General features: G+C 35.1%; 2 protein-coding genes across 4 annotated transcripts; both read right to left on the reverse strand.

Annotated features, from left to right (window-relative positions):
* Positions 1-822: 822 nt before the first annotated feature.
* LOC117155985 (uncharacterized) lies at positions 823-4,807 on the reverse strand. 2 transcript variants are annotated; one of them, XM_033332601.2, is made up of 7 exons: positions 4,650-4,807; positions 3,017-3,263; positions 2,548-2,648; positions 2,239-2,355; positions 1,997-2,143; positions 1,549-1,608; positions 823-1,134 (listed from the first exon to the last, which is right to left on the reverse strand). In XM_033332601.2, exons 1-7 carry the CDS (start codon positions 4,735-4,737, stop codon positions 974-976), a joined length of 921 nt encoding a protein of 306 aa, XP_033188492.2. In that variant the 5' UTR covers positions 4,738-4,807; the 3' UTR covers positions 823-973. The 2 variants fall into 2 exon arrangements, with proteins under 2 accessions (XP_033188492.2, XP_076476273.1); XM_076620158.1 differs by lacking the exon at positions 823-1,134 and adding an exon at positions 1,232-1,392.
* Positions 4,808-5,301: 494 nt separating this feature from the next.
* On the reverse strand, positions 5,302-8,740 carry LOC143302384 (uncharacterized). Of its 2 annotated transcripts, none has more exons than XM_076620156.1 (7): positions 8,382-8,740; positions 7,700-7,949; positions 7,215-7,318; positions 6,821-6,937; positions 6,577-6,726; positions 6,196-6,255; positions 5,302-5,779 (listed from the first exon to the last, which is right to left on the reverse strand). In XM_076620156.1, exons 1-7 carry the CDS (start codon positions 8,467-8,469, stop codon positions 5,601-5,603), a joined length of 948 nt encoding a protein of 315 aa, XP_076476271.1. In that variant the 5' UTR covers positions 8,470-8,740; the 3' UTR covers positions 5,302-5,600. The 2 variants fall into 2 exon arrangements, with proteins under 2 accessions (XP_076476271.1, XP_076476272.1); XM_076620157.1 differs by having other exon boundaries at positions 7,700-7,954.
* Between the last annotated feature and the right edge of the window lie 3,565 nt (positions 8,741-12,305).

Raw genomic sequence — 12,305 nt, forward strand, 5'->3', positions numbered from 1 at the left:
ATGAGTTACAGAACAGATGAGTTACAGAAATGAAAAACAAGAAAAGTATGAAACTAAAATTATCATATTATATTATATTATTTAATGTATGGAAAGAACATGCTCAAAGTACCTAGGTACCTCGCTGCTGCACAACTTGAGGGTTAAGTCATTAAGGTAATCGATGGTACCAAGTATATCAGCGAGATAATTTTCCTAAATAAACTTCTTACTTCGTGAATTATTTTCGAGCCCAGCCATCGTTAGATCATGCACTCTGCACACGTATTCTCTTATCGCGATCGTCTTTCGTCTTTTGTATGGAGCTTCGACAGTGGATGAATATCACGAATAGATGGAACCGTGGAACAGAGATATTACCTAGACCAGTATATTTTTTATGAGCTAAAGGACTGTTTAGTCTAGTTATTCAACTAAAATGTGTTATAGAATATTGTGTTAAATGAATGCTGCTTATCAGTGGATAAAATGTTTATCAGTGAAGGAAATAGCGCATGCTTGTATAGAAATGTTTAATCACTATCAGGCTGGGATTGTGTTGGTAATTATGCAGAGTATGGCGCACCACGCGGATTTCTACGATTTTGGAGTCTCTGTTTGAGGTAATGGATTTATTACGTGCGTTGTTGTTCTTTGGCGACATTAATACAGATTAGATACCATTAATGAATTAAAAATTCTTGAATGAATGAGTATGAAGCATCTATGTCGGTAATTTATTAAGAAAAAAAAATTTCAGCTGCTAAGATTTAGTAAAATCAACAGCTTTTGGTAGATTATATCGATTTACCAGCTATTCTACTAATCACTGAAACGTTCTAATTTTTTAACTTACTAATGCGTTTTATTTCACATCATAAAATCAACAAATTATTTAAACGCGATAGCTTTCGAGAATTAGCCAGATAACGATAACATGTCCAAGAACTAAAGCAGTTAGATAGATAGTTTACGTTTAAAAATGATCTCGACTTTAGTCTTCTTCTGACGATGCCGTTGTCATGTAGCACGTCAAATATGGAGGCACCTCGCAAACGCATTTCATGCCGGCAGACCAAACTTCGATTGGTTGTTCATTGCTCAATTCCTCGCCTATGTGCAGCATCAGATTACCGTGCCGGCACATTACCTTTCCTGTAAGATCAATATGATGGAATTGGTATCGTTAATTGTCTTGTTAGTAAAGTAAATTAGGCGAGTATCTAAATGATCATGGAAGGATACTGAATAGGATAGATTGAGTTTTCTTCTTTTCCTGGATTTTCGCCGACGATGGTATTAAACGTTCGTACTGAATGATCAGCTAATTATTTTACGATGATGACTTTATTGACGAGATTACGCGAAAAGATTAGCTATGAACTCCTATATAGAACTTGCTTCACATTGAAACTGAAAGGTAGATAGATCAGTCAAATTAAAACTTTTATAATGATAAACTAGAGAATTAGTGAATCTTATTATGTAATGTTATTTTGAGAATTTCAAATAAGGAAGCATGAAAGATAATGTTACACGTTGAAGCACATTATTTTCAACGTCGCGTACCTTCTGCAGGGACTGATGTAGTGCTGTCATGTTTAGAAATAACGGAGTCGTTTGGACTTGCTGCAAAAACAAAATTAATTCTAGAAATACATTTATCATAGGGAAAATTAGTGTTTCTTTCAGAAAATAACGATTTAACTCTGTCGTGGTACTTGAATTTTTGCATCTTAATTTAGGTTTCGTATGAATCGATAAAAAGACTTTTCGTTTCACATCAATTTGATTTAAAACGTTCTCTAACGATAGAGAGATAAGACTCGGTCAAAAAGGAAATTAAAAGGAGACTTAAAAAATATGCTTGTTAAGGAGACTTTTAAATAATGCTTTAAAAATATTGCTAATTTACTCTAGCTTAAGATTTATGAAATTTTCTAACATTACAAAGACATGATTGGGTAAAAAATAATCGACCAAAACGTAGAAGGCTGAAAAACACGTGACCACTTACGATATCTATAAAAGGTTATAGGACAAAAATGATTAAACAGGAAAAACACAGGTATTGACTTGTCATGAACTTGGACAGCAGCTACATCAAACAGAGCAGAGCACGGATCACGGTTCAGTTGCTGACAGAAAGGCTCGATATTCTGACCTAAACGAAAATTTAATTATATCTCATTTTTTTACTGATAAATTAGATACTAATTACTTCGTTACACACATTTCAGCTTTTCTTTCATATTATACCTGTGTATCCCTCCATGCAAAGACACAACAACTTTGGATTAGCGTTTGGATAGAAGAATTGCCCGGCCTTATAAACTTTACCATCGACGTTACAAGTTGTATTATCTCCTTCTTCATCTAGAAAACGCAATCAGAACCATAGATCTTTATATTCCATCTTTTCAGTGATATCCATAAGAATATGAATTTACATGAATATTCACAGTCTAACAATCATATTACTGAATTACTTAAAGAAAATTGGGCGTGCTTTTAAATGTAGATATTTTCCTTATCGCAATCGTAATTTATTGTGTTTAATTTACTCACTGCAAAATGGAAATCCACAACAAAGACCATGTATCCTCCTGTATGAACATCTTTCCTCTATACCAAAACAACTTCTTAATTGCTCGCATTGGAAAAAGGCACTGTTTACACAATAAAAATATTCTTTTAGTTAATCTTATTTAGTTCCAGTAATACGTGTTCATGAAATTTCAAATGATTCCCACAAGACATATCAAATCAATTCATAAATGATTTTTGTCATAATTCGAATGCTCATGACTTGCGGTATGTAACCATTAAAAGTACTAATACATATACAGATCCCAACAAAATATATTGATAGTGTGAATAACGTTGTGAATTGTCCGAATCACTCGATACAAAAGTTGAACTACTATGTCTTATGAGCAAGGCCGTATGAAGGATTAGATTTGATTTGGATCTGTCTGCGCGTATTGAACTTGCACCCAATAGTAATTGTTACGATCGTCAAAGCTAATGTACTTACGTATTTTCGAACTGTGTACACATACAATTCCTGTCGCAAGGATTGCTGTCCTCGGGATTCAGCATCTCCCCGACACTGTATTCGTGGCCATTCACATAGCATTTATCCCGTGACAAATTGTCCAGGTGACTACAATCGTATGCTTCCGCGCAACAGTCGTTAGGATTCGCGTAAATAGGAGTACAGCCAATCCCCTTGTAATGTCTCACAATCAATTGACCAGGACAATTTGCTTCATTGCAGTCCTCTTTATTAACGAACCATGACCAGAGTAAGCGAAATAATTACCAGGAATTCATTGATTCGCGCAGGTGAAAAATGTTGGAGTAAACAAAATAAAACTCCTTATACATATATATCTTTTAAACAATAATGTACAAGTAAAACACTAAGAATAAAAATTTACTGGGTTTCCGTGTTGTATAGAGTGGTAAAATTAAAATAAAAAATAAAATTAGATTAAATTAACAGAAATCTCTGTCACGCCAAAGAGCGTAGAATCTTACTGTAAATGTATACATATATATGTACACATATGTTAGCTTTATGGCACAATGCGATAGAATGGAACTTCGTTTATGTGAACTTTATTTATGTAATCGAAATTTTAGTAGTGCCTGATTAATTGAACTTTATCTGAGATCCTATTATCTGAATTGCCGTAAATGAAAATTCGCTTATTTGAACGTCTAACAATAAGATGAAAAACAAGGAAAGAAGATATACTACGTTCCTTATTTTTGTTTTCCTTCTCTTATATACTGCAGTTTTAATTAAAAACTGCATCGGTTAATGTATAAAAAGATCACCTTGAAATCTAAGGTACGTCCACTGAGATAAAATTTTCAACCATCGAAAGATAGCGCTCTTGAAACGAAGTAAATTGTACTTGAAATGTTTTGTCGAATAATGAATAGTTTACGAGATAATAATGCGTGGGTAGATTTAAACGAGGCACTCTGCATTTGAGAGTAAATGTTCCGTGGAATCCTCATGTATGAACATGAACTGCTGCTATTAATTGAACGAAAAATCGTAGGTGGTGAGGACGTACTTCTTCGACAAGTTCGTATATCTACTGTATCAAACTTATTTTAATTTACACATGCATTTTGACCGTTCTCTGAACGACATGTTATCAGTTATCGAGTATTTATGCGAACCTCTTGTATATTTTCATCGAATGATGTAAGATAACATGATAATCAAGTGCAAACGATCATGTGCTAAAGTCTCGTAAATTCGTTATTTCTACGTATTATGCGTACGCGATTATAACGAAGTACAAGCGTGTTCGTTTTATTTACAAATATGCGAATCTCTTGGAAACTACGAGTGAAATGATCAACATCTTTTGCTACATAACGACAAGATAAATCGTAGTCAAATTTGATTGCAATGAAATTCATAACAGTAGCAATTAATTTCAAAATCGATCTACTACATCGATTTACTACAAAATAGAAAACTACCAGTTTCGGAGAAATATGATATTAAAATTATCGTTCTATATTTCGTGTCTGGAAAGAATTTGCTCAAAGTATCCCGTTGCTAGGCAATACAAGGCTTAAATCATTATGACAATCAGTGGTACGAAGTGTATCAGATTATTTTTTATAAATAAACTTCTTACCTTGTCCTGTCACTTGAACAATTATTAGGAACATCAGAAGAACGCATTTTCCAATGATTGAACTTGAATTATTATCGAATACAGCCATCGTCAGATCGTGAACTCCGTACGCGTATTCTCCCGTCACCACCGCCTTCCGTCTTTTATATGTAGCTTTGGCCGTGAATGTATACCAGGAATAGCACGAACTATGGAAGGGAGTGGATATTACCACGGTCGACGTTCTTTTCCATAAACTTAAGAAGTAGTTGTTATAGTTAATCAACTGAAACGCGTCACTGAATATTAGATAAAGAAAAATAAAATGTTTATCAGCGAAAGTAGTAAGGCAGTCTTACACAGAAATTTGTAATCACAGCCAGGTAAGAATTGTGTTGGTAAATACATGTATAGAATGTGACGCACCTCATGAATTTCAATGATTTTGGAGTCTGTTTTCGAGGTCGACGTCCAAAATAATTACGTCGATCGCACGCTTGAACTTGTTACGTACGTTGTTGTTCTTTGGCAACGTTAATACACATTACATTATCACGCTACCAATAGCGGAGTGCATTGAACATTCTTGAATAATTGATCTCAAGTATTTGTATTGGTAATTTATTACCAAACACCGTACACTCATTGTGGAGGGAAGGGATTTTTAAAAATGTCAGTTTCCTTGATTTATTCAAATACACAAGCCTTTGATAAAGTATGTCGATCTATGAATCATTCCAATAAACCATTGGAACGTCCTAATTTTCTACTAAACTAAAGCATCTTACTTCACGTTATAACATCTGCACGTTATTCAAATGCGATTCATTACAGAATATTGGACGAATGACAGTAAAAAATAATTCAGCGATTAAAATAATAATACGTACATACATACGTATATGCATATATTCGTATATGCAAATATATACGTATATGCATACATATATATTTATTTTTCGTTTGGCAATTCTATAGATCACTAACAAAATGAAACACTTGCTCTTGAACTTTCTTACACGTCACAACTGGAGGCACCTCGCACACGCATGTTACAAGGGGATGATTAACCATGTGATTTGATGGTTGGTCCAAGCTCAATTCGTCGCCTATGTGCATCATAATATTACCATGCCGGCACATTCTGTTTCCTGTGAGAGTAATATGGTAGAATTACTATCGTTAACTATCTTGTTTATCGCAGATTTTAAGATAGTAAGTTAGCTGTTGAACTGTTTTAATTATTAAACGTTTTCTGTTTCAATCGTTAGCTGTCAGATTAACAAATTATAATTGCATATAGAATAGTATATTTATTGATATGTATTTTTGTATTTTCTGTCCGCGAAACTAATTAAACCAAATAAATAATTTAGTAAATAATAAAAATTTGTCCCTTCGTTTATTACGTTTCAGTTCAAATAGTTCTATTTCGATAAGCCCAAAAACATCTTCGATTATGTCTCGTACAGAATTCGAAGTAAATTTAACATATTCTGATCAGTATTCAGAACCTCTGGAATTGTTATGTTACAAGTTAAAACACATTACTCTCAACGTCACGTACCTTTCTCAGAAACGGACGAAGTGCTGTCGTGTTTACGAATAATGGCGTCGCTCGATTCCGCTACGAAAACACAGTTAATACTATAAAGTACATTTCTTTTAAAGGAAATTAATACTTCCTCCCGAAAATAACGATTTAACTCTGGCGCGATATTTGAATTTTTCTATCCGAGTCTCAGGTCTCGTGTCAATCGAGACTTGAAGAAAATTTGATAAAAATGAATTTGAAAAAAGATTGTTAATGTTATCAATTGATTTTAATCAAACGTTCACCATGTTATCCTCAGACTTGTGAAATCTTCTATCTTTAGGAAAACATAATTCGATAAAAAATCCAAAAACCGTCGAAGGGTTAAACACGTGTTTCTTATTGTGAACTTACGGTATCTGTAAAAGGGTATTGGACAAATAAAATTTGCACGCGTAAACCAGATGGGTGTATATTTGTCATGAACTTTGTCAGCATCGTCCGCGAACATAGGAGAGCAAGGATCATGCTTCATTTCTTGACAAAAGGGCTCGATATTTTCACCTAAAACAGTATATAAATAAATTCAATTTCTGAATTATACAGCAAATATCAATTACTTTATCATAGACATTTTAATTTCTCGTTCATATTATACCTGTGTATCCATCCAAGCAGACACACATCAGTTCCGGATTAGAGTTTGGATTGAAGAACTGTCCGGCCCGATATACTTTTCCGTCAACATTACAAATCGCATCTGATTTTCCTATATCTATGATAAAAAAATACAGTCAAAGCTACATAATAACTCCGTAGCTTCCATCTTGTCAATTATATTCGTGATAATATAAATTTGCATAAATATTTGTATTATATCCGACATGTTATATTATTAAATTATCCAAAGAAAACAGGGTTTGCTTCTAACATTAAACAATAATTTGTGGAAAACGAATTATACTTTTGAGATAATGTAAAGTATCCAATACTCTCAAAATTGTTTAATCTCTCTCATCACGATCCTAATTTATTGAATTTTCTTTACTCACCACAAAATGGATCATCGCAACAAATACCATGGATCCTTCTGTACAAACAACTTTCTTCTTCTGCACGATCGCAAGTTTTTCTCTTCGCACATGCGAAATTGGCACTGTTCACGCAATAAAAATAACCTTTTTGTTAATTTCAACGCGTGTTGATAAAGAGAATAATTCGTATAAGGCACATAGCATATTCATAAAGGACTTCTGTAAAAGTTTGAATCCTTTCACGCGCTACTACGTATAATTTATACGTAGTACTATATAGTCGTCGAATACTAATACATAGAAAGATTCCAACAGAATATACCGATATCGATATTGTGAAAAACATTACGGGTTTTGTCAATCACCCAGTACAAAGATTGAAATACTATATCTTGTGAGAACGACTATGTTAAGTTAGATGCGATTCGGATTTATCGCTACATATTCAACTTTAATCCATCACTAATTGCTACGATCGTCGAAGCTAAAATGTAAGTATTTACTCATTGTTGGAGTGTGTACACGTGCAATTCCTGTCGCAAGGATTGCTATCCTCAGGTCTCAACGTCTCTCCGACACTGTATTCGTGGCCATTCACATAGCATTTATCCCGTGACCAATTGTCCAGGTGGCTGCAATCGTACGCTTCCGCGCAATTGTCGTTGGGATTCACGTAAATAGGAGTGCAACCAAGCGCCTTGTAATATCTCAGAGGACCGGGACACTTTATCTCGCTGCTGTTCTCTTCGGAAACTAAACTTCGCCAAGATGAACGATACGATTACGAGAAACTCGCCGGTTCACTATGGTAAAAGCTAGTGAAATGAGCAGAGTAAAAATCCCAACATACCATTCCGAGCAATAATAAATATAGAAGAATCGCATATTTAATAAAAATTTCATCTTTTGCGCTGTATAAATCGATCCGATGAAATTAATGGAAATTTCTTATTTAAATAAAAAGACTTTTAATTCCCTGTTGCGTGGAACAGGTATCTCGTTGCTTGACAGCGTAAGGGTCAATGATAACCAAGTTAATGATAACTACTTAAGTTATAATGGAGATCAATAGTTTAAGCGTATTACCAAGCAACTCTTTGCAAGTGCTATGTAACCCTCTGTGAAGAGCGTTTAGGGCTTAATAAATGTACTTAATAAAAGAGCCTTTGAAGATAAACTCCTTACCTTGTCCTGTTACTTGAACGGCGATTAAGAACGTCAGAAGAACACATGTTTGAATGATCGAATACCGTTTATTACCGAGCCCTGCCATCGTCAAATCGTGAACTTTGCACAAAGTCTAATGCGATCGTCTTTCGTCTTTTATATGTAGTTCTGATCGCGAATGTATAGCAGGAATAGCTGGAACTCTGGAAGGGAGTGGGGTTACCTAGGTCAGCGTTCTTCTCAATGGACTTAAGAACTAATCATTATGGTTTATCAACTGAAATACGTCGTTGTATTTATATTCGAAATGAAAATAAAATTGTTTATCAATGAAAAGTGTCAGGCAGACTTGTACAAAAATTGTTAATCGCCATCAGGTTAAGATTGTATTGGTAATTACGTAGGATGTGGTGGAAATCGGAAATCGAAACAGTTTCGGATTAGATCGTGGGCTGAAGTACTGTCCGGCAACATAAACTCGTCGTCGATGCTACAAATCGCACGTGGTTCTATCTCTAGAAACACAATGAAAACCAGGAAACTTTCTAAGTTTCGTCTTTTCAATTACATTCGTAAAAGTATTAGGTTGTCCGAAAAGCTTCTTTCGTTTTATAAGGAAATAATAGACGCACAATGTTTTTTGTTTTTTACTAGTTTCTTGAATTATGCACGAACGTAATAATAGAAATATAACGAAATGGATCATACCTAATTCAATAAAATAATATAAAGCAGAAATTGTTGTTCATCTATTATCACCTTATGAAACGAAAGAAACTTTTGGACAACCTAATATAAATTCACATAAATACCCGTAACCTAACAGTCATGTAGTATCAGTCATGTAGTAGTCATGTGTATGTAGTAGAAAGCCTAAATGCCGACAAGCCCATCAATGTATCGTCACTCCTTCAATCGAATAGTTACGTGGAAAAAGGCCTACGTGGCCCTGGCCACGAACGGTTGCGGAACACGTGCGTGATGGGGCTATGAGAAAAGACAAAGGGATTCTAAGGGAGAAAAACGAATTAGCAGTCAGTATGAGTTGAGAAATCAGGGAGTATGAATTGCGTTGTCGAGAGAGTGTGGTCCGCGTGAAAGAGAGCGTTGGAACCGCGGTGACGAGAGTTGTGAATTATCTATTTAGTTGTTTTACTTATAGCACGTTATTGTATTTAGTTCACGTTAAATAACCATCGTTTCCTGCTTAATCCATTTTAAATAAACTAATAAATAAAATCCTATAGTCATAGATGCCACTCTTAATCAAGTCTTAACACATTTTCAGTTTCCAACAGAATATATTGATATTACGTGAAGAACGTTACAAGTTTTCCGAATCATTCAGTAGAAAAATTGAATTAATTCTATCTCACGAGCAAGACTATGAAGGATTAGATTTGATTCGGATCTGTTTGTACGTATCAAACGTCAACCCATCACTAATTGTTACGATCATCGAAGTTGATGTACTTACGTATCTCTGTGCTGCGTACACGTACAATTTCTGTCGCAACGTTTGTTGTTTTCCAACGATTTAACATCTCCCCGATGCTATACTCGTTGCCATTCACATAGCATTTATCCCGTGATAAATTGTCCAGGTGACAGCAATCGCATGATTGCGCGCATCTGTCGTTGAGATTCGCTCGGACAGCAGTACAACCGACCGCCTTGTACCATCCCAGAGGAGAAGAACATTTTGTTTCACTGTAGTTCTCTGTCGAAACGGAACGTGGCTAAAATATATCAAACGATTTCGACAAATTCACAATTCGTAAAAAGTACTAAGCAGAATAAAAATGCCGATATACCATTGAAACAAGGGTACATACATATAAGAATATTTACAATTAAAATGTCATTTTCTATTATGGACAAAATGATGCAATAAAATAGATGAAAATTGTTTTGCGTAAATCGAAATTGATGAAAATACTCGTTTAAATAAAAGATATTTTTATTTGAAAGGCCATCGGTGTTAAGAGATTTTGGATTTCTTCTTGCGTCAAAAATACGTACAACTTTATGGTCAATACTGTAGTTTCACCGCAAATGAGCTCTGTTGCAAGAAATAATTCTCATTTCCTTACATACGTGTTATCTCGAAGGTTACAAAGTCTCTGTTATCTTGTGAAAACGAAACTCGTTGTGAAATCCGCTTGCAATGTATTTAATATTCATAATTAATGTCAGTGAGAATCAACTGCGATATTATTAGACCATATCCTACTTTTATATCATTTCCTCGCATGGCTTGTTTATAATAGTAACTGATGGAGTATAAAAATGGCACAGAAATAGTTTTGCCACGGTATGAAACCGAAATTATTGTTCTATGTTTCGTGTATGGAAAGAGTACCCTCGATGTACCCAGATACGGCATTGACAGGCAGCGTAAGGGTTGAGTTATAATGATGAGCAGTAGTTCAAGCGTATCATCAAGTAAATCTTTGTAAATAAACTTCTTACCTTTTCCTGTCACTTGAACAGCTACTAAGAACATCAGAAGAACGCGTTTTTCAATGATTGAATTATTACCGAGTTCGGTCATCGTCAAATCGTGTATGAATACTAAGAATAGCACGAAGAAAGTAAAGATCAGCATTCTTTCTGATAGCCTTAGGAACTTGTTATTATAGTTATCTAATAATAAATAGGAGGTAGAATATTAGACGAATAAAAATAATACGTTTATGTGCGAAAAAAGCAAGACAGACTGATACAGAAATTTTTAATTACTATCGAGCCAGAATTTTATTGCTAATTATGTTGATTAATTACATATATCAAAAATTTTAAGATATCGTCGTATAAATTGAAATTTCATTGAATCTTGCATCTTCTACCTACATACAAACTAAAACTTGTGGTGTGGTTTTCTAATTATGAGATGCAGTATAGCACCGAATTTATGGCTGTGAAAGCTTCGCCGTGAATATCTTACGTTAGTCAGACGAATCCTAATTTATTTTTCTTCCAAAACCGTAAGCTGACTAAATTAATTCAGTGTATCATTACTTACGTGATTTTCCAAATGGCAACGATCGTCGGTTCATTTTCTTAACTACAGGATCGGCTTGCTGCCGACTCGGCAACGACACCTTGCACAAGGTGGTTATTTTCTGGTCGGTCGCGTTTGGAAACGTAATCCGCCAGCAGATAGTTATGAAAATTTAATAGAGTAACGAGGAGCAAGTACAAAGCTGATGATGGATATCGGGCAATCGGATAATGAGCGCTTCGCCGTTAATGAGCTTACTCGTAATTGCGCGTCGGCCCTCTCACCGCTTCAAATAATTGTTATTCGCTGTTCGTACACGCGTGGACAATAACGATAATCGATCGCGGGCTACTGCCTTGGATGGCGATTGTTTCGCTTGAAATTTATTTATCCACCAAAGACGTCCACGGTTAATTAACACAGATGGCCTTAAGGAAAGGCACGTCCGTGAAATTATGGTAATTAGCACGACAAACAACCGATCTGGCGCCGCTGTTGCTCTCTCATTCCGAGCCAATCTTGCCTCTCTCAACATTTATTTATGTCGCGTAAACCGCTCCTACACGATTATTATCGACGATTATGACAAATGTATAGTCTATGGGACCTTTGGATCGGACCTTCTAATCTACGAAACGTTCGCAAATTAATAAATAAATTAAAGAGTTGCGGCAATAAGAAGGCGACGTTATTTTATGCTTCGTACAGAGCTATGACCGACGATGGACTGCCTCGTATATCTTATGCCTTAGGAATTTTATTTCATATAATATATCCTTGAAGGACAACAACCAAAAGCAGGAAGTAAGGTGTATCGTGCTTCTTGTTCGAAAATTTAGCGCGTCGACCGCAAAATGAGCCGCTCTTTACACGGCCTCTTATCATCGAGTCGTTTTTCGCGTCTGTCAGCCATTCACACGGTTTCGAGATACACGTTC

The sequence above is a fragment of the Bombus vancouverensis genome, chromosome 7, assembly GCF_051014615.1.
Source record: "Bombus vancouverensis nearcticus chromosome 7, iyBomVanc1_principal, whole genome shotgun sequence".
Taxonomy (NCBI): Eukaryota; Metazoa; Arthropoda; class Insecta; order Hymenoptera; family Apidae; genus Bombus; species Bombus vancouverensis.